The 25,946-nt window shown below is 34.2% G+C and overlaps 4 protein-coding genes across 4 annotated transcripts; all 4 read left to right on the top strand.

The window, feature by feature from the left end:
• Window positions 1-2,812: 2,812 nt before the first annotated feature.
• On the top strand, window positions 2,813-4,906 carry LOC132746382 (uncharacterized). The gene is made up of 4 exons (XM_060735503.1): window positions 2,813-3,298; window positions 3,513-3,656; window positions 4,114-4,520; window positions 4,828-4,906. Exons 1-4 carry the CDS (start codon window positions 3,230-3,232, stop codon window positions 4,904-4,906), a joined length of 699 nt encoding a protein of 232 aa, XP_060591486.1. The 5' UTR covers window positions 2,813-3,229.
• Window positions 4,662-9,036, top strand: LOC132746381 (uncharacterized). The gene is made up of 4 exons (XM_060735502.1): window positions 4,662-6,093; window positions 6,564-6,695; window positions 7,177-7,371; window positions 7,796-9,036. The coding sequence occupies exons 1-4, from the start codon at window positions 4,995-4,997 to the stop codon at window positions 9,034-9,036; spliced, it is 2,667 nt and encodes an 888-aa protein (XP_060591485.1). The 5' UTR covers window positions 4,662-4,994.
• Window positions 9,037-13,662: 4,626 nt separating this feature from the next.
• Window positions 13,663-14,779, top strand: LOC132746374 (nose resistant to fluoxetine protein 6-like). Its single transcript, XM_060735495.1, has 3 exons — window positions 13,663-13,918; window positions 14,299-14,389; window positions 14,641-14,779. The coding sequence occupies exons 1-3, from the start codon at window positions 13,715-13,717 to the stop codon at window positions 14,760-14,762; spliced, it is 417 nt and encodes a 138-aa protein (XP_060591478.1). The 5' UTR covers window positions 13,663-13,714; the 3' UTR covers window positions 14,763-14,779.
• A 5,747-nt stretch (window positions 14,780-20,526) lies between these two features.
• On the top strand, window positions 20,527-25,943 carry LOC132746380 (O-acyltransferase like protein-like; the record flags this gene model as incomplete). Its single annotated transcript, XM_060735501.1, has 6 exons — window positions 20,527-20,573; window positions 21,339-21,449; window positions 23,545-23,665; window positions 24,312-24,498; window positions 25,194-25,336; window positions 25,874-25,943. Coding segments are annotated over exons 1-6 (679 nt in total), but the record flags the coding sequence as incomplete, so codon positions are not given.
• Between the last annotated feature and the right edge of the window lie 3 nt (window positions 25,944-25,946).

The following is a 25,946-nucleotide window of genomic DNA, read 5'->3' as shown; positions in this document are numbered from 1 at the left end:
GTAATAGCAGCATGTAGCGCTGCAAAATGAAATGGCCCTTTCTGAGGGAAAGGAAAAATATCAAGTAACTTTATTTGAAGGAAAAAGTACATTTATACAATAATGCGCATAAGGTACTGTTAAAACACACAATTCTACACTATATGAGAGTGAACATGCAGATGTAGTGACGCCCGGCACCACCACTAGGAGGCGAACCTAAGAAGGAATAATGGGAATAGAACTGTAACTTTTTATTCCTTCCCTTTTTCAAACCATGTACATGTAAATCACATAACTTATAAGTGAAAGCAGTACATAAAGTAATAGATTTGATGTTGATTATTTAAACCACAATAACTAATAGTCCAATACTGACAGTTTTTAAGTTGTAACGCAATACCAATAAATATGTACATAGTCTGAATGGTGCCATGCATGTATGTATACTATTAGTAATAGTTAACAAGAATAGAAAGTGATATACTATATACTTACATATTGCATGAAAACTCACTCGCTAGTAGGAATTTGTAGTTATCATCAGCAAACAAAACAATGCGTGTAATACACCTTGCTGTGACCATGTAGCATTGAACGCGCAGCGGGGAAGAAATGACCGCATAAGGGTGGAAAGATCAAAAAAGAACAGAGTATATAAAACCAGACAACTGATATATCACTGATATATCAATAATAGTTAAATGTCCTCACTGATAAGAACTCTAGTTATCATCCGGAAATGAGAAAATGACCAATGGTCACTGTGACCTTAACCTTTGACCTACTGACCCCATAAACAAGAGGGATCATCTGCTCAATAAGACCAATCATCCTATGAAGTTTGAGGGTTGTAGGTCTAAAGGAACTCTAGTTATCATCCGGAAAGGAGAAAATTAACCAACGGTCGCTGTGACCTTGACCTTTGACCTACTGACCATTAAAACAATAGGGATCATTTGATTAATAAGACCAATCATCCTATGAAGTTTGAGGGTTGTAGGTCAAAAGGAACTCTAGTTATCATCCGGAAATGAGAAATTGACCAACGGTCACTGTGACCTTGACCTTTGACCTACTGACCCCAAAAACAATAGGGATCATCTGCTCTATAAGACCAATCATCCTATGAAGTTTGAGGGCTGTAGGTCAAAAGGAACTCTAGTTATCATCCGGAAACGAGAAATTGACCAACGGTCAGTGTGACCTTGACCTTTGAACTACTGACCCCAAAAACAATAGGGATCATCAGCTCAATAAGACCAATCATCCTATGAAGTTTGAGGTCTGTAGGTCTAAAGGAACTCTAGTTATCATCCGGAAAAACAATATGTCTCCCCCCGAGGTGGGGGAGACATAATTAATCACATAAATTATTGACTTTAAATTACACAAAAAGTACTTTAGAATGTCTGTTGTTATCCACGGGGCTCGTTTATGGTAGACAAAGTGCCTAAAAGGGAGACAAAATTATTAAAATAAACTGAAAATAACGCTTCTCCTGTGAACATTACCTCCCCTTTCAGTGATAAACAGTGTCACTACATTTTCAACTCTAATGTTTACTTTGTAATGTTTACTTTGATATCGTTCATGGCGTTGCTATATATAAATAATGTTAGATATATATCTGAAGTATGCTGAGCAAATATGTAAAACATAAATCATTGATCCTTTTTCAACCATTTTTTTAGTCGGTTAACTTTAAACAGGGTTTAAATCGTGATTTTCTATGTAATTCAAAACCCATACGAAGATAGGTCAGCGAGTGTACCACAGATTTATTGTGTTATTTTTTGTTACACTCAGCAATTCACTCCTGATAATTCGAACTTCGATTTACAACCGACTTTTATACTGATCGTTCTCAATCACGCAAAACCCTACTGATTATTCAAATTTGTAGAGTTGAAGAACTAGATCTTTCATTTTTAGTAATACAGCAATCCAAATGAGTGTAAATGTAAATAGAGATATTGACACAGTAAACTAGCGACCGTTTCTTTTCTATTTCTTTTTTATATTATTTTTAAAAATGCAAAGAAAAATATATTAAAGCAGCCATAAAATACTTACTTCTCCATGCCCAAGTCTCTCGTCGTATCAATGCATCAATTAATAATTTTGTATGGTTTAAACATACACTGCTAACATCATAAGGGCCTACGTCTTCAAACCCGGACACCTGAATCTCTTCCGCACGTGCTAACACTTTTTCGTAACTGTTCGTCACTTGTAAATGTTCAATTGGAAGCTCGTTCTCCTCGAGAGAATATTTCCTCGACGCCTCACTAGTTCTTTGCGCGTGCTGAATCAATTTGAAATAATCAACAGTTTCGTCTGTTCTCTTAAGGCACGTACTTAAATGCACAATTAAATACAGTAAGAAAGCAATCCTTATCGCAAACATGGTGAAAAATGTTTGCCTAAATTTTAACCGAAATAAAATGAAAACTGTTTTATAACGACAACATAAAATTTCTCCCAAGATTTAAATGTCTCAGCAACTACAATAATGTACTCTCAGTGACATTGGTTTTATATTTATAAAAAGTGTTATCAGATACTTCTAATACTACCATGTGATATACAAGATTAAACACTGACTCAGAGCTTTAAATTCAACCTACATGATTTCGAAATGGTGGGTCAAATTTAGGCACAATGAAAATCATTTCTCCTTACTTAGTCAATAATGCAAGTACATGTACATGTTAGTTATACCCATGATTATTATTAATAATTATAATAATAATTTATTATTATCATTATTATTATTATTATTATTATTATTATTATTATTATTATTATTATTATATTAAAGCCCATTTATTTGTATATATTTATATTGGAAATAAATACATTTTAGGTTGTTACAAGAAGATATATTTAAATATATAGCCACACATAAGAAGAACAAAGGGAGAGCTTAAGCACATATAAGGCGAGTTTTCTACAAGACTTTGACTGCATTTTTGATATAAAATAAACAACTTTTTCTTAATGTAATTTTAATATTATCTTATGTGCTCTCCACAACAAAACATTAAAACTTATTGCCATTTTTATTCACATATTGTTAACAGAATCATCATCAAAGTCTTAAACACATTTTGCAGCTAGTTTCTGATAGTATTGTAAGAACTATTCTGCATTTATACTTAGCCTTACCATAAATTCTATTTGACTCTGTGGCATATGTACATTGATTAAATAACATTTATATGCAGGCAGTAGATGAGCTGTAAAAATGCCAAAAACGAAGAAAAAATCTATTAAACAACAGCAGGCTGCAGACAAGTTGAGGAAACGTAAAAAGGTAAATTTTATGTCATCCATCTCACTGCTATTGTCGGCTTATTGTTTTTTTTGGCAAATTTTGTTTGTAAAAGCAATTTTTAGATTAATTATATGAATAAGCAATTTTATTTATTACTTATATAAATGTACCATCACCGACGGTTAACTAGTTACCCCCTTGTAATATGTTGTAATGTGTATCTTCACTATTAGTTTTTTGTTTGCATTTACAGGTACAATACCCACACCAGAGTGTTACTCTACAAGAGACTGGTATTACCACAACATGCAACAGCAAACTACCTGTATCTCCAGAGCCCAGCACATCACAACTGTCATCTGAGAGCACTGACTTCTCTGCAGTTGTTGAAGTACAGGTGATACTCCATTAACATTAAATGATAGAAATATACATACATATATATATTAAAAGGAAAAATTAACATCAAGAGATCATTTTGGCGACCGGTTTCTTTATTATCAGGGCAAATAATATAATAACAATATGGTGTCAAAATATGTGAAGTAACTAAGCAACATCGCAATTCTGTGTACATATGTGTACGCAACGTCAATATTACGTCATGATATTTGCTTTATAATGTCATCAATATTTGTTTAAAGTTGGCATATATTTTTCAATGAAATACCGTTCTTTAGGTAACGTAGCTGAAATATCGTCTGTATGAAATTTATAAAACGGAAAAATAGAATACTTTGGGCGGGTTTTATCAAAGAAAGTGTCACTTTATCGACTTTAATATGCTCAATCCCTTTATTGTCATACTAGCATATCCTGTTTTCAGTTAAGTAACATGTGTGTTAATATTTCAGAGATTTGCCCCAGTTCTGTTCAGTCCAGAAGCATTGACAAACTTGATTGGTGACTCCAGTACTGAAATTCCGGATGATATTGTCTCTGCTTCATTAATCCTCATGCAGATGCATGCAACCAGTGATACAAACTGTTCTGTGGGTCAGTATACACCAGCCGAATTACATCTTGCAGGCACTGGAGCTATTGTTTTGCCACAACCACATCTTGATAAAGACATCATAAATATACATCCATTGACAAGACACTGGGTTTGCTCATATTACAAAACAAGTACTAAAGAACTCTTTGTTTTTGACTCTTTGCGATCAGATACACATCTTCAAGAAGTGATAGATCAACTGAAATATATATTCACAGAGGAAATTGTAAGCCACGTTATATATGCAAGTGAAACCCCCAAAAGGTATAACCACTCTGTGGTTAATGGAATACCCTTTTGTTTAACATTTTTTAGGAAACGCCCCAAGGAATTTTCTTTTAATGATTTAAAAAATGGCCCAGACAGATTTAAAACAACTTTTTTTTCGATTTTCTCAAAAAATTTTTGGGTTTCCTGCAAAACACCCTGCAAATTCCTTTGATTGGATTGAAACATACTTGGATGATCAGCAAAATAGAGATGCTGTTAAACTTTCAAACATTAGTAATAACGTATCTCAAATATCTAGAACTGATAATGATACATATGACAAGCAAAAACTAATATATAGAAAATCGAAACAAAAGTGTAGAGCAGATCCTGTGAAACGTCAGAGACTCATCTCAATAGATAGTGAATCGGAAATCTAGGGCAGATGCTGTTAAACGTCAGAAACTGAACTTACTAGATAGTGAATCGAAACGGAAATCTAGGGCAGATCCTGTTAAAAGGTTGCAAATGAACTCAACCAATAGTGCATTGAAACGGAAATCTAGGGCAGATCCTGTTAAACGTCAGAAACTGAACGTAATAGATAGTGATTCGAAACGGAAATCTAGGGCAGATCCTGTTAAACGTCAGAAACTGAACTTACTAGATAGTGATTCGAAACAGAAATCTAGGGCAGATCCTGTTAAACATCAGAAACTGAACTCAATAGATAGTAAATCAAAACGGAAATCTAGGGCAGATCCTGTTAAACGGTTGCAAATAAACTTAACCAATAGTTCATTGAAACGGAAATCTAGGGCAGATCCTGTTAAACGGCTGCAACTGAACGTAATAGATAGTGAATCAAAACGGAAATCTAGGGCAGATCCTGTTAAACGGCTGCAACTGAACGTAATAGATAGTGAATCAAAACGGAAATCTAGGGCAGATCCTGTTAAACGGCTGCAACTGAACGTAATAGATAGTGCGTCCAAACAGAAAAAAAGAACAGTGACATCAGCTGACCAAGCTATCCTGCAGTTCAAAAGCAAATGTTCAGAGATGCCAGTTTTTACCTGTTGTGTCTGCTATCGTCTCCTTTTCCGCAAACAAGTAAAACATTGTAATTTACTTAAATTCCCAGATAAAGAACTTATTCTACGATGTATTATAGTGAACAATATGCATAAACCTGAGACAACATGTGATGACGATTGCAAGCTGTGTCCAAAATGGATTTGTTTTACATGTAACCAACATCTCTTGAAGAAAAAAATCCCAAGTCAAGCTTCTCTCAATCATTTAAACTTTGATGAACAGCCGGACTGCTTAAAAACATTGAATAATCTAGAAAAACATTTAGTGTCACCAGTCATTCCGTTTATGAAAATAGTGTCACTTCCTAAAGGTAGTCAGAAAGGAATACATGGACCTGTGGTTTGTGTACCGGCTAACATTTCTACAACTGTTGAAACACTGCCTCGATCATTTAACAGTGAAACAATCATCGCTGTGAAGCTGAAACGCAAGTTACAGTACAGGGGTCATCACCTTTTCCAACAAGTTACTCTTCAAAAGATCCATGAAGCGTTGTTGTTTCTCAAGAGGAAAAGTCCACATTTCACAGGTACTTATTTTCTGCTGGGTCATAAAGTGAACTTTGCTTAATTATTCCTTGACCTTTTTTGCTTAACCCATTGACTTAACCATATTAATTAGATTTATGTTTATGATCGTTAACATTAACACGGTCAAAAGTATGGCTTTAAAACATCTTATGCTTATTCGTTAGCATAAGTGAAATTTTTCCAAAGAACAGATAATAAAAGAAACACTATTTTATAATCATGTCCCCTTTGCAAATCTACTTTTTATCTTACTACGCTTCACTGAGAAAAGTGAACAATGCCATCTTCAGTAGACTTGTATTTCTGCCTCATGTATGTAATTGCCTTATTAGTCAAAACTTCAAAATGTAAACACTTTTACCTTTTTGATATGTAGACAATAATTGTCATAATTAATATTTGATAATAACGGCTATATTTAGGGTTTTTTTTGCTGGTTTGTTTCATATGTTTCTGGTCTTCATTTCAGCAATTGATATCAATTTGGACAATGTCACTTCCACAACTGAACAGATATTTGCATCTGATGACACCCTTCCAGTTGTTGAAAATCTTTCAGTTAATGAGCAGCCTACGAACATATTAGATAAATCTGAATATTGTAAGTAAATTTTAATTACAGATAATCTCTGTCTTCACAATAGTTGTTTCCTCTCAAACACATACTAGTACATGTAGTACAATTCTAAACAGAAACCTTTTTTGCTCACTCAGTCAATCTCAATGAGTTGAAAAACAGATTACCCTCTGAATTTATTGTACACTTAATTTAGAAAAATAATACTTGTAGAAGCCATTATGTTAGGAAGCTATTCAGCTAACTTACGGAAGGTTGGTGGTTCTTCCCAGATACCAATTCGTGATGAAATATGTCTGAAGGAGCACCATGAGTCTTTCTCTACCACGACAGCTGGAATATATACGATGTATGATCCAAAAACGTGTTGGTGTAAGCATAAGCCCAACCACACAATAAAATAATAAAATACTTATTATACTATTTATCTTACTTTAAGGAACTGCTAAGACAATTGATTCAGCCTTCAGTAACTTAATTCTCCCATACTCATTCTACTTTTCAGCTTTTCGTGAACCATGTGTAGTTCCGGCTGTACCTAATATTCATCAACATTGTCCTGTCACTGATCATCCTGACCTGGCCAGCACAAGTGATGGAGTGTCTGCTATTTCCACTGATCAACCGGACCAAGCCAGCACAAGTGATGTTGTGTCTTCTATTTCCACTGATCATCCTGACCTGGCCAGCACAAGTGAAGGTATCCCTATTCAATAATCTTATCATCCAATCTTCAAACTCCAATTCTCAGTTCTAGAAAGAAATATGACCCCCACTGCATTACATTTAGAAAAGTTGCCATATAATAGCTTGTAATATCACTCCCTGTTCCAGTTTAACCTGTATAAGCACACTATAAAATTCTTAAAATTCCAGTAATTTTCTTCTAATATACATTTGTAATTTTTTGTATAAAATGTTATTGAAATTATTGTTCACGTATTCTGACAATTAGATATATCTAAACTAAAAATCCTTTATCAAACTTTCTCCATAAAAGTCTTATGTTGTCTTTAAACACTCTGTACACATCCATGCCATATAGTTAGTAGCTGGGGCTTTATGCGCTCTTTCTTGCAAAGTTTCTTGTAGTACATGTACTTATACCGCACTCTATATTTCAGATGTTGATGACACTGATCAAGACCTGCATGAGACATCTGCTCCTATGGTCTCCTGTCTCCAACCAGAAGACTTGACACAAGTTGCTGGCACCCAAGATCTTCCAGACTCTGTTTTTTGTATTGCCCCGGGCCAGGGTTCTAGGCCAGGAACTGTGTTTGACATGGAATCTCGGGCATTTCCTTACTTATTTCCCACAGGCAAGAACACATTCAGCCAAAAGAGAAATGTTAAGCTTGGACTGAATAGATACTTTAACAGGCAGTTGTTTAGTGCTGATTTACGATTTGCAAGTGATCCTCAGTATATTTTTTACAGCCAGTACATATCAGAACTGAATACAATTAACAGTTCTGTGTCAATAGCTATGCGTAAAGGTTCCAGTGGAGTGTTTGATCAGGATCATATTACAGCAACAGAACTCAAAAATCCTCACAGACGGCAACAAATCCTGTCTTCAGATAAGGGCTACCATTTCCTTTCAACAGCTCGAGGCTCACCGCCATACTGGGAAAAAACTTTGAAAGACATGTTCGCTATGGTCAAACAATTAGGAATTCCCACATGGTTCTGTAGCTTCTCTGCAGCTGATAGACGCTGGCCTGAGATAGTCACAGCCATTTGCACACAGCTTGGAAAATCTGTACCTACAGATTTGGATTGGTCTTCCTACACACAGATAATAAACTCTAATCCTGTAACTGCCTGTCGCATGTTCCAACATCGGGTGCTCACTTTTATAACAGACCTTATACTATCTTCTGCACATCCAATTGGACAGGTTGAAGACTTCTTTTACCGAACAGAGTTCCAGAGTCGTGGCTGGCCCCACGTTCATTGTCTGTTTTGGTGTTCTGATGCACCAGCTTTCAATGCAGATGCTGACAGCAATGAGGATTTCGTTAAATACATTGACAAGTACATTACTTGTAGCCTTCCAGACGAACACGTCAATCCCGAATTGTATGACATTGTCAAAAATGTCCAAATGCATTCCAAAGGTCATTCAAGGACATGCAAAAAGGGAAACAGAGACTGTAGGTTTGGCTTTCCGCGTCCAATATGTTTACATACTTTTATTGCTACCCCTAAAGAGCCACCAGAAAATGTTTCGCAAGCAGAATATAAAAAAGCTGCTGTTGACCTGTTGTCTGCTGTCTCCGATGCCATAAAAACATGCCAGGAAAAGGAAGAAGAAGTAGTGATGACCGAGGCGAAAATCTTTTTAGTCTCTTTAATATAACCCAAGCTCAATGAAGCAGCCATTGTGCTTAGCAAAAAAAAAACTGCATCTATAAAAAAGATGAAAAGAAGCTGGTCAATCCATACAAACCCCCTTTTAAGAGCCCGGAATGGAACAAAAACATCGCCTTCCTAGAGCCTACGTTGTATCATTAATTTAAATTAGTTAATTAGAAAGCAGAAAAGGGGAACTTTGGTATTTTTTTAAGAAAAGCCCCAGAAAAACAGAAAAAAGGACATTTGGAACTTGCAGCAACTTAGGAGTTGGGAAAAGTTTTTTTAATTACGAAATTTTTTTCATAATGTGTACAGGTCACTGGTTGCCGAAGCGTCTTTCCCCAAAGTTGTCTTTGGCCCGCTGATAGACGTTCCGCTAAGATTACTAAACCTCTCCATGTCCTAAAGAACGATGACGATACTGATGTCTGGATGACTAGTCTTCTAGATCGGTATCTTGCAAGACCAACCACTGATGAGTTTGAACAGATGTCCTTAGCAGTATTTGCCCGAGACTACACTATTACCAGTAGACGCCCCATTAATGTTGATGATGTACAAGAAGAATCTATTGATAATACAGACATGAAACACTACACACTTCTGAATGGCTTGGGAACCATTATGAAAAGGAGCAAACCAGCTGTTGTAAGGTACATGAGAGTAAACAAAGAAAAAAACTCTGAAGATTATTATCACAACCTCATCAGAATGTACTTTCCTCATCGTTGCAAGGACCTACAACTGACTGATGCAGAATCTTTTGAGCACATGTTTAATCAGCACTCCGCTGTCATTTTACCTACCATATCCCAATTTGAGAAGCTCACTACAGATCTAGATGAAGCTTGGAGAGATCTACAACAGCACGGATATGGAGAGGATGCCTGGGCTGATGTAGCTCCAAACCAGGAGCCAATGAGACAGGAAGATGAAGAAGAACTTCGTATTGCATTACAGCTGTTTAAAGAACAAGCTGAAGAAATTCCACCGGAAGACATACCAGACTTTTCCCCTAACCAGCAACCTGTCACCTCTTCCCATTACACAACTCCCAGCCAAGTCATCTCTTCAAATGATCACCTTGAGCAAAAGAACAGACTAAGAAACATGAACCAGCAGCAAGCTCAAATTTTCCACTTCATCAAACACTGGGCTCATCTGAAACGAAATACTGACAATGTGGCACCCTTTTACATATTCCTAACTGGCGGCGCAGGTACTGGTAAATCATTTACCATTAAATGTATCTATCATGAAATAAACAAAATCCTCACTAGACAAAGTGGAAATCCTGACTTGCCTGTTGTTTTGCTACTGTCCTATACAGGCACAGCTGCTTTCAACATTCGTGGCCAAACAATTCACTCGGCATTTTCTATAAACAGGACCTCGTCGAAAGTGTTATCTGAGGATGCTGCTAACACACTTAGATCCAAACTACAAGATCTCCAGCTTCTGATCATAGATGAGATCTCTATGGTTCCATCTGACCTGCTTGAACTTATACACTGTAGACTGCAACAAATAAAACAGCCATTCTCCTCTACTGCTTGCTTTGGTAATGTGTCCATTTTGGCAGTAGGAGATTTCTATCAAATTCCACCTGTCGCAAAGAAATCCCTGCTTTCCAGCAATTCTTCACTCACTGATCTTTGGAGTATGTTTCATATATGGGAATTGACAGAAGTTGTGCGCCAGAAAGGTGATAGGGATTTTATTGACCTGCTCAACAGATTGAGAGTTCGAATAAAGAATGAACCATTGACAGCTGCTGACAAGAAGTTCCTTGAGCAGCGTAAAATAAGCAAAACTAGTCCTGCTTATCCAGTAGATGCACTTCACATTGCTCCAAAACATAAACAACTGAAAGAGCACAATGACTTTATGCTTGAGAAAAAAGCAAGCACAGAAACATTGTACACTCTGGAAGCAGCTGATATCTGTCATGACAACAGAACTCAACGAACATACAGACGAAATGAGCCTGTACAGTCTAACAGGGCAAATTTACCAGCATATCTGTCCCTATGTTGTGGCACTCGAGTCATGCTCACCATGAATATTGACGTAGCTGATGGACTAACTAATGGTGTGATGGGCGCTGTCACAGAAATCATAACAGGGACATCACCTTTAGGACTGCCTGAAGCTATATGTGTTTTGTTTCAAGAAGAAAGAGTTGGCTTTAACTCACGAAGTCGTCTCAGACCTCCATCACATGTGCACAGTTCATCAACTGTTATACGACCACAAACTGAAACAATCCAAACTAAACCATTTCAGATAACAAGGCATCAATACCCTTTCATGCTTGCATGGGCTGTTACTTGCCATAAAATACAAGGTGCTACAACATCAACAGCAGTTGTTTCTCTGGAAGGAGCTTTTCAACCTGGAATGTCTTATGTAGCTCTCAGTCGTGTCACATCTTCTTCTGGTCTGCACCTTTTAGAGGACCACTTCAACCTTGACGCAATATATTGTGACCCATCAATACAAAACAAATTGTCTCATATGCCAGAGGCTAACACATTACCAGGATGGAATTCTCTTGAACCAGATCAAGGTTTTGATCATACCAACCATATGTATATTGCAAGTCACAACTGCGAAGGCTTACTACCACATCTTCAAGAATTTACCTCCAATCTGTTCCTTCAACATATGGATATCATTGCCCTGCAAGAAACCTGGATGAACCAGAATTCTACATTCAGAAATCCCCTCCAGACCTATAATGTAGAATTACAGTGTCGACATTATAATAATAATCATCTGAATACATTGGACACTAATCAGTCAACTGTTAAAGGTGGTGTAGCCCTCTTCATTCATCAAGACTTTGCTTATGAACGAATACCCACGGATGCATGTGGAATCGAGTGTGTTGCTGTAAAACTTTTAGCTAAACAACTGTCTGTCTACTCTGTATATAAACCTCCGTCATTGCCGATTAACTTGTTCCTTCAAAAGCTTACCCTTGTCTTGGAAAATTCACCAACAGAAAACTGCATAGTTCTAGGAGACTTCAACATTGACCTCATTCAATATTTAGAACATCCATTGACCCACACTATGTTACGACATCGCTTTAAACAAATAATAAACAAGGCTACTACAGCACACAACACACACTTATTGACCATATCTACCAGAGAGGCTTGATTGTGAAAACGAGTGGAGTCATCCCAACACACTACAGTTATCATGATTTGACATACATTGAAATTTGAGTTGTCTTTCAATAGTGTAAAAAATCTGACAATATGAACGTTTGTTTCAAGTATCATCAAAATCCTTCAAAGGGTTGAAGAGTTATGGAGCAGACACAATTTCCTTTAATTTCGTTTGTGAAACTATATATGATATGACATTCAAGTGTCAAGTAGACCTTGACCTTGGAACCAGCCATACGAAACATGTACTCTACACGTTCTCTGGATGTGGTGAATTTTTGTTTCAAGTATCTACCAGAGAGGCTTCATTGTGAAAACGAGTGGAGTCATCCCAACAAACTACAGTTATCATGATTTTACATACATTGTAATTTGAGTTGTCTTTCAATAGTGTAAAAAAATCTGACAATATGAACGTTTGTTTCAAGTATCATCAAAATCCTTTAAAGGTTTGAAGAATTATGGAGCAGACACAATTTCATTTAATTTCATTTGTGAAACTATATATGATATGACCATCAAGTGCAATTTCGTTTGACGCCCGCCTGCCATACGCTGATTGAATAACCAGGATTTTCAAAATTGAATACCTGGTTAAAAACAGTTTAGGAGCATCTTCTCATACAACCTTAACAATAGAAACCATCCATAGACAGCCTTCATTGAAGTGACTACCGGGTATTTACATTATCTTATCTCCATTTCCATTCCTGTTTCCATTCACAGTTATTCTCAGCAGTGGGGGAGACATGCGCTTTTTTACAAAAGCATCCTCTAGTTTACTTTGGTTTGATTTAGTTTCCCTTAACACGGATAATACAGCATATAAGCATATTTGATGTAAAATATCAAGGGTATCAATAATTGTTGCTTTTCATTTCAGTCGTTTTACTACACAAGCAAAATTTATAAATATTAAGCCCGAAACCACCAATATTTTATTCCTAGAATAGATAAATAGGTATTCTAAAATAACTCGCGCATTCACAGTCTACATTTCATTGTTCACGACGCTGGGCATGCATTGCAACTTGCAATGATGATAGAAATTATAAATTGTTTATACTACGACGGATTTGTGTACACTTTTATTTTTTTTACCTACAACAATGTGGCTGAGGGGTTTAAGTTTTGATGCATCAGAATTGCAACCACCGTGTTTTCCCGTGTGATCGTAAGAGGCGACTAAATGGGTTCTAATTACTGAAGTCTGTGCATCCCTTAGCTGCAGAAGGTGAAACGATTTCGATCCCTGATGTTTGTATCACCCGAAGTTAACCAAAAATCATCTCTCCTGTTTTAGCGACATATGGCCAAAGTTGTGTTGGTGCGCCGTTAAACCAGAAACTTATGATTTGATTGGGACTAATTGTATGACTGGTTTCATTAGAACAATACAAACATGAATTCCTACTATGAAAAGTAAAAATCTTAAAAGAATTTAAAAAAATGCATTGAATGTACAGCGGTTAAAAATCGTTTTCTTTATATTTGCCTGTTTTAATGACGATATTACTGTTTGTAGTGATTGATGCGATGGGGAAACCCCCTAGTGGTATTATGGACTTTCATATTCATTGGATCGGGGAATGGAGTGAATGCATTGACGTGCAGGCAATCGAGTACCAGAACCCTGTAAATAAAACGGGGCCAAGTCACCCTTTTACCGGCAAATATTGTTTGGCGTCTATACCTTTGGGAAATCAGGTAAATTGTTTTAATTTTAAGTCACACAAAGACTGTTAGGGTCATGCGCTGACTTTCCATTTTTACTGGTAGAGGAACACTTAAGGTGCATTTTCGCAAACACAATATTATTTCCGGCAATCGGGCATCTGAGAACCAAACACCGATATTCATTAATTTGCTGGATAACTTCCTCGCAAATTATAATAATAATAATAATAATAATAATAATAATAATAATAATAATAGCAGTAGTAGTAGAAGTAGTTATAATGATTATATAATATTTTTTATGTTGGAATATAAGACTAAAGTGAGATTGTATTAACATTTTCTTCAATCACAGACCTTATCTTACAATAGTTACATATACAGACAACTTATTGCCTTATTTTTCACAGGGAGCATTTGGACAGGCCGCAGCGTTGGCCATTGGGATGTGTTTCCCGGACACGTGTAGTTCTTCTGATGCAACGGCTTTGGCAAAAACACGTATGCACGTTAAATTATTTTGTATAAGGCATGAATTGATTGAGATATTGTATAAAGAATCACTTAAACGGTTTCTTTTGCGGACAGTTTCTTATGCCATAACAACGTCGATATGACCTAAAGCCAATTATCCCAAAATACACCATATGCCATTAAATCTTGATTTACTCATTCATAAAGTTTGATTAACCTTTTTTTTTTAATCGCAATTTAGATTTTTGTTGACACTACCTATTCTTATCGATTTTCAGTGGTGAGCTTGATAGATGTGAATGCAACGTCACGTGTACAGGTCATGTGTCAAGAAAAGTCTCTGGAATATACTGGAAAAGCTATAGCAGTCATGAAAGAAGTGAATCTTAATATTATTTAAATATTGGTGTGAAAAAAAATGATGAAATGTAAAGCCCCGTTAACAATTTAAGTGAAATGCATAAATGACGTCAGACTTATTGGACGTTGTGCCGACTCTTCCTTGTATAAATTTGCTTGTCGTAATTTCTATGATAAGTATATAAGTATTTTGAAAACTACTGTTGTGAATAAATAATAAATAACGACACTTTCTAGCATTTACTATGATTTTTTCACATTTTTATTTATTAATTTAAAAATGTTGAAGCTAGCCGAAATGTTTATTCTTTTTCGAAGGAAAAAACCATTTCCCACTAATTAACTTTGTACATCAACTGCCATTCGAAAACAATGGCTTATTATAAATGATTTCAAAAACATGTCAGACGTGTACAAAATCGCCATTTTTGCTTAGTCGTTTTATATTTAAAGTAATATTTTACCTATTATTAAACTAACTAAAAAATGCACAACAAGCAAAGTCATGTCATTGTAATAAAAATGTGTTTTTTGCCTTTCGAAGATTTTGTAAAATATACGGTAAGCATTAACGCATATAAATGTGATGTTCTTTTTTTTTCCAGCGTTATATGTTCACTGTTTGCGGCAGTTATCATTCTTGCAACAGCCTACGACATCTTCCTTAATCATTATATGGCGAGCAGAGAGTCAGAATACAAACTAATAGTATAACATTTATCTATTGCATTAATTCATTTTGAACAGTTTACTCTTTATTGTTTAAACAAAGCAGTTGTAATTTATATGTTCACATTTGGCTGCATCAAATTTGAGTTAACTTATTTGCATTTATGACTCTCAGATATACGAAAAATGACAGAGTGTCTTTACTAGGGGGAACTTCGGTTTTGACAAAAAAAACCAAAAACCAATAAAAAAGGGATTATCAAGATAGTTTTTTTTCCGCAGGGACTTTTTAAAATATATTATTTGCCTTTTAAATGGGAAAAAAGTTCGTTTTGTTTTATTCTAGTTTTTTGTTTATCTAAAAGTTTTTAAAGTCTAGATTTTAAAATAAACGTTGAGAAATATGACGTAAAATTTATGACGTTTTTTCCAAGATCACGTAAATAATAAAAAAAATTGCTAATTTTTACACTAAAATTATCCCAATACTAAATTTGTTCAAAATACAGATATTAAATTTGCCAAAAGACTACCCAGCGGGCGAAAAACTTAAAAGGGTCGAGGGTTTATATTTTAAGGGGTTCCCCATATTTTAAAAGCTTTTTTAAAAAAAATTAAAAAATTAATCTTTTTACTAACCAAGAAAAAAATTATTTTGTAAAATGGGAGGAAAAAAAGGGTTTCCCCTTTAAATAACATCAAGAAATGAAACGGGTTTGGAAACAAAAGGGGTCCAAAAAAGAATACGCCCCCCGAATAAACACCCGGAAAATAAAAACCTGGAACAAAGGGAACCAAAAAAAGGTTTTTTCCAAAAGAAAAAATTGAACAAATTATCCTAACCCGGGAAAAACCCGGTTACTGAAAAACCCCGGAATAAAAAAGGCCTTTTAAAAAAAAAAAGGGAGCAAAAAGTAAAAGGAAAATAGAAAATTAAAAATTGGAAAAAAATAATAAAAAAAGGGGGAGATTTAATGAATCATTCAAAAAGATCTTAACAAAATTGACTTTTAAAATGGGAAAAAAAATTCCAACAAAGGGGAAAAATTTTTTGTTTTTTCTGTTTATTTCAAAAAACCCCTTGGTTTAATTTTCCCCCTGACGTTCCTATTCACAAGGTGTACGTATTAAGACGGGAGACCATTATGGTCTGACAAAGTCTCGGAAGAGTTCGAACAACACCGTACCTAAACTTTAATCTTAAAATTAAACTGACCATTCCAGAAAAATTTAAATCTATATCAAATTTATAACAACAGGAACACGTTTTCAGTCGTTTGAAACTAAAGTGACTAAACAAGATCAAGTGCAACCTGTGCATTGTACCGATATAGTAGCTCAGAAAACAAATTTGAAGGCATATTCAAGTTGAGCTACCTACTACTCCCCAACCTCCTTTTTTTCGGAAATATTCACTAATTAAAACCTATCTTGATTGCTTTATTTACAGGAAAAATGGGCAACCTGCTATTATCATTCTCTGTGTACTCAAAATGCGGCCGAAGATTTTTAGCACGAACCAACCATCTGGAACATTGACAAGCGTAAATGGTATACGGTTTCTGAGCATGACATGGGTCATGTTAGGACATACGTATGCCTTTGGATTTACTTTAACAGGTAAGTTTTGCGTCATTTATTTATTTACTAATACTGTACTACTTTTGATTTAAAAGACCCTGAATTAATGAGTTAATAATGTAATGACCAAGTTAATTACTCAAATTCACCATTGCATCGGTTATTATATCAAAATGAACTATTCTAAACTAATGGTTGATAATTAAGATTACATCAAATTGTTTCTGAAGTTGTTGAATACTGATAAAATGTATTCTTTGGAACATGCATGCGCGAAATAACACTTTCGTTTCTATGGAAATATCATCTTGTAAATACTTCAAAAGGTCTGTTGTTTAAAACATTTGAATTAATCCCCGCAAAGGATTTTTTGTGTTGACAGCGCATACATTTTATTATATGGAATGATATGTTAAAATGAAAACAATTACTGAAAAGATGATGTTTTACAAGATTTAATATGCATTATATATGAATTTTTTATTGGACTTTATTGGGCTCTTGAAGCGGCAAGACCTAATATGCCCAAACCGGAAACTCTTGGTCACTCGTAATGTCCATTAGAGCTGACCCATTCAGACAATTTTGCAGCCTTTACCTATCAAAAAATGGTTCCATCTTGTAAAATACAAAATTTCACAAATTCAGCACATATTATTGTAAAAATTTAAAACTTTTTAAAATTTAAGCTTAATTTTTTTATTTCATTAAATTTAAAAAACCCTTCCAAATTTAATAAAGATTACCAATTTTTAGACAATTTCTGCCCAAATTTTACCCCCAAAAAGATTTTTAAAAACAAAATTTTAGGCCCTTTCTAAAAGCTTAAAACCGGGTTTTTTTGACACGTTTCCCTTCTCAAAGGGAAAAACCCTTTTCCTTTTTTGAGAGTAAAAAACAAAAAAAGAATAAGGGAAATGAAGAAAACTGTTGATTATGATTTCCCACCAAATTTTCACAAATTTTGAACACCGTTCCCGAAACCCACGTTTTTGTAACGTCGCTTTTCAATGGATATTCGTCACGATTACATAATGTGTTTATATTACTGCACGGTTATAACGTCGTTTTTTATTGGATAATCGTGACGTTTATATAAATTTTTATACACGACTGCTGACTATTTATGAAGAACTCTCACTGTTTTCTCTAAATAAGAACGTTTGTGTAATTATAAATTCGTAATACATATTTTGACATGATATATTCCTCGCCTATCGGCTTTGGTTATATACGTGTATACATACAACCGTTTATATAGGGCCATATAACTTGTCGATTTTTTTATAATTAACGATACATGTATATACGGTTGCTGTCAATTTCTAAAGATATATCATCTATTCTCTAATAAAAGTCTGCTGCATAAGAAATTCGTTATAAAGATTCATGACAGGTTATTTGGCGTTTTGAAAACGGTTGTTTGCAATATAACCTCGGCTAAACAGGTCCGTTTACAGTGTTTCGTTTGTGGTATTTTTTAATTTTTCACTTTTTGGCATTATCTTGTTGAGTGGTTCCAATATTCCTACTTGAATAACGTAGAATCACCATTAGGATATGCTGCCTAATTTTTAACTTTGTCTTTTGACGTCTTATCTATGGTATGCAGGCTTCATAACCTCTGATTCCCTTTCAAAATTTCATTTTGTTTAGTTCCACCTATTGTTTTCTCGTTAGAGCACACGCTTTCTATTTTTTGGGGACTATACGCCGCTTTTCATGGAATGACAAGAAAGTTTCACATTGAAGGTTCCATGAGAATCACCGTATAAACACATCTGCGGATGTTTATAATTAAACATTTTTACAATTCCATGTTTAAATGTCGAATTCTGCTTAAGCCGATGACAAGGGGCGTGGACGATAGTTTGCTATTGACAATACCGTCCATGAACAGGCTCTATCAAACCGAGCTTGCAAAATTTTTAATTTTGCCGTTTTGGGCTCTCCTTAGGGATTTTTATTTCCTCTATTTCACATATGCAACACACCGTTTTTAATATCAGTTAAAATGTAGCCTTTGTTTACTTGAAGTATTATATATTCGTTATAAATATTCCCGACAGGTTATATGACCGTATATAAACAGTTGTTTGCAATATTACCCTAACAAACAGTTTTCTTAAGGGGCCATATAACCTGTCAGCATCTTTATAACTTATAATATATAAGGCTGCTGTTAAAAATCTTTATAACTAATTTATAAAGATTATAAAGACAGGTTTGAAAGGTTATATTGCTTTATATAAACGATTGTTTGCCTATATAACCCAAGTTGCTTTGCAATAAGGGACCGAATAAAAACAGTAGCCTTCGCAATGATCACATTTCAGCCAATTCAAACACACTATAATATTCTGACTCATTCAACGTACTCATATTAAAACTAGGCAGACTAATTTGTTGTTGTTTTTGTTGTTGTTTATTTTGTTGTTGTGGTTGTTTTCAGTGGATTGTTGGTTTCATACCTTTCTCTTCGTGAAATGGAAAAGAGAGGTGGCGCCCGTAAATTTAAGTGGGGAATGTTTTACTTTCATAGATTTTGGAGGTAAATATCGTAATAAAAGTGAATGTTGTCTTAACATTATGTAAATGAAGTCATATGTTTTTGTGTGTGTCGTAATTATAGCATGAATATAAATGAACATCATCTTGAAAAAACTCTACTTATTATTAGTTTAATTCTTACGACAGATATATTTATATCTCAAACCTTGTATGATAGATAAATCTAAACAAAATGTTTCTATGGCATAATGACCTTTAAGGCGTATTTACATTTAAATATGAACGTTTTTATCAAATGATGTTGAGTTTCATACAGTTTATACCCTTTTAAGTTTTTAAAAAGTTTTTTTGTTCTTTTTTTCTTAGATTAAACCACCGTACATGTTTCTACTAAAGGGTTTTACTTCCCAAAACCCTTTAAAAATGGGGAAAAGGACCAGGGTGGGTCAAAAAAGGGGGTTTATGGGAGAAAGAGTGCAAGGAACCCGGGGACAATTTTTTTATAATTTAACAACTTAAGTTAGAAACTGATAAAAAGGTAATTTTTAAAACCCCATTTTTTTTTATATGACAATTAAAAAAGTAAATGTTTTAAAAAAAATTTGATAAAGGGAAACCAAAAAAAAAAAACGTTCAAAGGTTTTTTTATATAAAAAGAAGAAAAAAAATCGAAAATTAAAAAATGTTACAAAAATTTAAAGGGGGTTTTTTTTTATTTAAAGTCAAAAACTATAACACAATCTGTAACCCCCGGGAAATTTTCCCTATACATGATTTTGCATGTTTACCCCATACGGGGAAAAAGCCTTTGGTTTCCAAAAAATCAGTTTTAGAGAAGCCCTTAATTAAGTAACTTAAAAAATAATAGATATCTTGGGAAAATTTTTCGTATAAAAAAGAATAAAATGAAAATTAACTTTATTAAACTAAGTAAATTAATAAACCCAACTAAACAGAAACCGTTATTTTTAATAAAAAATTTTCATATACAAAATTTCCCGTTTGGACATGTATGGGGTGGGGCTGGGACCGCTGGCTAATGCATGCAGTTCTATGTTCTGAGCCCTTTAATGCTGGTTCCCTTGTATTAGTAAGTGTCGTTCGTTTCTAAACGACCAATTATCAAGCCTTGAACGGCCATTTAACAAAGCACATACATAAATTTAACAGGCTGAAAAGTCCATTTAACCAAGTCGAAACTCCTGTTTAACCAGGCTCAAATTTCCATTTCACCAGACCTTACGTCCATTGAACCAGTCTCAATCGTTCATTCAATCAAAATCAATCGTTTATTCAACCAGTCTCAAACGTCCTTTTACCAGTCTCAATTGTTCGTTCAAACAGACTTAATCGTTCATAAAAACAGACACAATCGTTCATCCATACACACTCAATCGCTCATTCAACAAGACTCAGACTTCCTCTTAACAAAGAATAGACGTCCATTTAACCAAACTTAAATTCGATTTAACCAGGCTCAAGTGTCCTTTGACCAAGTTCTTATCATTCATTCAAAAAAACTTAATCGTTCACTCAGACTCAAAAGTTCATTCTTGAACCAGACACAAGCACCATGTTAACAAGCTTAGATGTTCTTTTAACTCGGCTTAAACATCAATTTAACAAAGCTCTAAGGCCCATTCTCCCAGGTTCAAATCCCATTTTTACAGGCTCAAGTATCGAAGCCTGGCGAATTTTGGAAACTTTTTTTATGTCACAACATTTTTAATTTTTATACAATGTATATAAAGGGTAAACGCTATCTATCTTTAAGAACCCTATAAAAATTAACATTCAATTAGATCTTACTTCTACAGTTACGGTAAATCTTATGTTGCTGTTGTTGTGTTTTCAGTTCACCCCTCTGGGGCACCGTCTCATGCCTCTGCCTGATACTGGTAAACTTCATCAGCGCTGGAGTTATTTCTAAACAGAACCATTTGAGTGCAAACTTACTGGCGGCAAAGTATGTATAGTTGACAAATAATCAAAACTGAATATATGTATATGTAGGAAAACGTTCAGTAATATTGTATTATTTTATGAATTATTGGTACTATACATTATTTAATGACATTTAGGAAGTTTTTCAGTTTCCTTCAAAGGTGTTAGGCGCGTTGATCAGTCACTACCCCCGGGCCAACTCCCCCTCACCCATTCTACAACCATCCTGCCTCTCAAAACCATGCAAACTGCAGTATTTTTCATTTTAAAGATGTTTTAATATTTGGTATATGCTTTTAATTCAATTACCTTCATCTCCCACAAAAAAAAATAAAAAAAATTATATATAATATATTTAGTAAAGGTATGCAACTGGCCGCTCATTTTTCAGCACTCATCTTAATATGAGCTCCATAACTCCAACATTTTTTCACCAATTTTTAATATCTTGGTACCAAATGGTAGGGAATTGATTACTCTTAAAGGAATTTAAGCTGTTATGGAGTTCAGTTCATATTAAGTTGAGTGCTGAAAAATGAGCGACGAGTTGCATACCTTTACTAAATATATTATTTATCTTTTTTTATTTTTGTGTAGGAGATAAAGGTAATTGAATTGGTTTAAAGATCCTGTAACACATTTTTTTCATGGTTTTATTTCATAAATATGATGCTCAAATTAAGATTTGTCAATCTTGTAAGTTCAAATAAGCATTATTTATAAAGATATTACCCAATTTAACATTTTGCGTAAATAAAGGGAGGTAATTAGAAATTTATTTTCTATAAATTCCAAGTCAAATTTTCCAAAAAGAAATAAATGCATGTAATTTATTGATTAAATATAATGTGCACAAATATTTGCAGCACACATTTTACATATTCTTGGATGTTTGAAAATTGTTTTATTTGCATAATTATATACATATATAATATTTTGCAAGTGTATGATACATACAGTAACAATATCAATCACAAAACATACAGGATCTTTAAACAGTATTTATTTCATATAATACAAACATATACAATTATGATACAACAACATTATATAAACAGGATTGAAAAGGAAGTCAAAGACTTATGTAGATATTTCTTTCCTGTAAATTGTAAAAATAAAGCAAATTGCAATGTAACAACACGTACTTGTAAGTAAACTAGTTACTAACATGAAATAATTATATAATAACGCCTAGAAAGAGTGAGATAAGTAATGAAAATACAGCAAACGACGAAAAAATGAGAATTACATTAAATGTGCGATTATATATAAAGAGGGTACGGAAGGAAAAAAAAGCTCGATCTTAAGTCTGAACAAATAGTTTCAACTTTTTGATATGAACACTCAAGAATTATGGTAAAGAAGAAGCATATATAGAAGGATAGTTATAGAACTCAGAGAAGGAGAAGTGGCCATTGTCTTTGATTGGGATGATAGGTCAGTTTTGCACAGCAAATATCTGTGATAATTTTTATATAAGAAAAGGAAATTTTACTTATGTGTCAATATAAATTATTTGAATTATTTTTGTGGTTATCAGGAGTATTTACATCCTGGATATAAGACCTAGTATCTTATTATTATTGTTAAATAAGAGACAAATTATAAATCATAATAATATAGTATAGGATTAATTAAAAGATTTTTGAATTATGAAAGCACGTGATAAACGTTCGTAAGTACACCATTTATATTGTTTATGAGTTATATTGTTTATGAGTTATGTAAGGAGTTAGGCAAGACAAAACCAAGGTAATTGAATTAAAAGCATATACCAAATATTAAAACATGTTTAAAATGAAAAATACTGCAGTTTACATGGTTTCGAGAGGTAGGAGGGTTGTAGAATGGGTGAGGGGGGGGGGAGTTGGCCCGGTGGTAGCGACCAATCAACGCGCCGAACATCTGTGGTTTCCTTCAGGGACGTCAGCGATCGTACTCAGTAATACAATACAATAATGTAAATACTTACTTATCTATTGACATACATGTATATAGATATAAATACATGTAAAATTCCCCTTTTGCAAAGCATGTATTTGTGCCTTAAATTTGTGATGCTTTTCTTACATATTAGTAATCAATATTATTATGTTCTTGCATTTTGCGTTATACAGTGGAAATGAGGCGATGGCAGATTTATATATCAAACCTTGGACTCGTATAGGACCTTACGTCGTAGGATTCTTCACTGGATATCTTCTACATATTACAAAGTGCAAGGTCAAAATGTCGCAGGTTTGTGGTTTCTTTTATATTCTTGTTTAGATTAGTCCATATTAAACTTCATTGTTTGTCTAAAATTCATCGTACAAAATTGCTTATTGTATTTATAACTTTATTGTTATGCACGTAGAAACAACATTGTTGAAAAAACTTTTGACACGTTCAGTAACTGGTTGGAAATTTCATTAGGCCGAGCCAATTGGAGGTATTTATATTGTAAAACAACCGTTTATATCATTGGTTATACAAAATGCTGACGGGATATACGGGAAATATAGCCTGATTGAACAAAATATAACCCAAGATTCAAACTGTTAATGTTCGTAACACAACCCAGTATGGTTCATAATTGGTATGAAAAATAAGAGGACACCAAAAATAAAACCGTTGGAGAAATAAGCAAAAAACATTTCTGGGCCATTATGGGTCTTTAGTATAAATTTCACCATTTTCGTGTTAAGATGTTGAATTCTGCTTGAGCCGGTGCTAGTGTGCGTGGACCGTAACTTGCATTTTCCAGTACGGTCCATGAACAGGCTCAATCAAACCGAGCCTGCAACATTGTAAAATTTGCTATGATGGGCTTTCTTTAGGGATTTTGTTTTTCTCTGTTTTAATATAATTGTCGCTATTGGTGTTTTTTCTCATATTGTTTTAGATATTAAATGTTGTCGGCTGGATTGTTGCTACAACAACTGCTATGCTAGTTTTATACGGCTTGTACTCACCAGATGGTACAAAAATTCTCAGCGATGATACGTCGGCATTCTATAATGCCACGTCAAGAACTGCATGGGGAATGTGTGTTGCTTGGGTTATTTTCGCGTGTGCCAGTGGATATGGAGGTATGCATGACGAATCTTTATGTTAGAAACATATTAATAAATTTAGGGAATGTTTACAACGTTCTTCTCTTATAGAAATCCAGATAATGGAAAATAAATTTAAATAAATTGCAAACCAAATCACATACATTTACAACATTCGTGGCCATCCGTGGCGAGTGGAAAAGACCGTTGACTTCAATCCACTTGCTTCTCACGGCTGTGGGTTCGAATACCGACAAGGACAGGGGTTCTTTCACGTGTTGATGCTATCAATTTGGCTAACGGAACGTCGGTGGTTGTACTCAGGTACCCGTTCGTTCCTGAAATAATGCACGAAAGGGCACCTGAGATTTTCCTCCACAAGTATATATGTGTCGGTGTGACGAAAAACCAAATCAATCAAACAAACAAACAACATTAACTATAAATAGGCTGAAATATTCTGGTTTTTTTTCAATATCACTACTTGTGTGATTTGCCTGTATAGCACGGTTAGTAGTTAGGTAATTTGTTCATTTTGAAATAATCAAAGGTCTTTAAATGTGCATTGAGACTTTACCGATTGGGAGCAAATTATATCACGTCTCGTTATAGAACAATGTTTCAAAATTTAGCAATAATGACAGCTGCTATAAGATTAGAGCCTGATATTTTTCTACTTTAAATATCTTTGGATGTATTTTCTATTGAAATCTTATTTTTTTTCTTTCCAGGCCCTGTTAATAAGTTATTGTCATGGCGTGCAATTATTCCTCTGAGCCGCCTGACGTATTGTGCATATCTAGTACATCCGCTCGTGATGTATGCATATTATTCCAGCAAAAGAACCTTGATGAGATGGTACGATTTTGAAATGGTTAGTCCAAAATACAAATTCTTTATTATAGAAATTATAGTATACCTTGATTGTTGGATGCAACTCCCATTTTTCCTAAAGATACATACTATATTATACTTTGATAGAAAAATAACAAGCATAAATATTTTCAAAGATAGTTGTACAGTTAGTATTGCAGTAGATATTTATACACTTTATCACACTAGCAACGTGATAAAACAATATTACATTAATGTAATAACACTTTTACGTGACTTTCATATGCGATATATACAGACATAGCTATAGGCGCGTCAACTAACAATTAAACTGTTTGTATTTTAAATATGTGATTAATAGAATATAATAATTATGTAGATCATAAACTGAATTTATTGAACTCGTTTAATAAAACAACATGATGCTTGCCAAAGGCTCGCATAACATTTTATTTAACTTTCAATGAATTAAGTATTAGATATCGACTTATTCAATATTCTCGATATCAACAATGGAACCTTTTATTATATGTTTGACGTAAGACTTGGCATTAAGAAATTTGTATTCTCATTTTAGATATACATTTTCCTTGGCCATTTATGTGTATCGTATGCTGCAGCGTTTGTCATTTCTCTGGCGTTTGAATCTC

Source organism: Ruditapes philippinarum, unplaced genomic scaffold (assembly GCF_026571515.1).
Source record: "Ruditapes philippinarum isolate M1 unplaced genomic scaffold, ASM2657151v2 ctg430_1_1_1_1, whole genome shotgun sequence".
NCBI lineage: Eukaryota > Metazoa > Mollusca > Bivalvia > Venerida > Veneridae > Ruditapes > Ruditapes philippinarum.
Note: the sequence above shows the minus strand (reverse complement) of the source record. Positions and strands in the feature narration are given on the sequence as shown.

Excerpts from the sequence above, each read along its gene's own strand:
- LOC132746374 (XM_060735495.1), top strand. The coding sequence starts at position 13,715 with ATGACGATATTACTGTTTGTAGTGATTGATGCGATGGGGAAACCCCCT. Across the intron at positions 13,919-14,298 it reads CTATACCTTTGGGAAATCAG|GGAGCATTTGGACAGGCCGC; the intron begins GTAAATTGTTTT and ends TATTTTTCACAG. Across the intron at positions 14,390-14,640 it reads AACGGCTTTGGCAAAAACAC|TGGTGAGCTTGATAGATGTG; the intron begins GTATGCACGTTA and ends ATCGATTTTCAG.
- LOC132746382 (XM_060735503.1), top strand. The coding sequence starts at position 3,230 with ATGCCAAAAACGAAGAAAAAATCTATTAAACAACAGCAGGCTGCAGAC. Across the intron at positions 3,299-3,512 it reads AGTTGAGGAAACGTAAAAAG|GTACAATACCCACACCAGAG; the intron begins GTAAATTTTATG and ends TTGCATTTACAG. Across the intron at positions 3,657-4,113 it reads CTGCAGTTGTTGAAGTACAG|AGATTTGCCCCAGTTCTGTT; the intron begins GTGATACTCCAT and ends TTAATATTTCAG.
- LOC132746381 (XM_060735502.1), top strand. The coding sequence starts at position 4,995 with ATGAACTCAACCAATAGTGCATTGAAACGGAAATCTAGGGCAGATCCT. Across the intron at positions 6,696-7,176 it reads ATTAGATAAATCTGAATATT|CTTTTCGTGAACCATGTGTA; the intron begins GTAAGTAAATTT and ends TCTACTTTTCAG. Across the intron at positions 7,372-7,795 it reads CCTGGCCAGCACAAGTGAAG|ATGTTGATGACACTGATCAA; the intron begins GTATCCCTATTC and ends TCTATATTTCAG.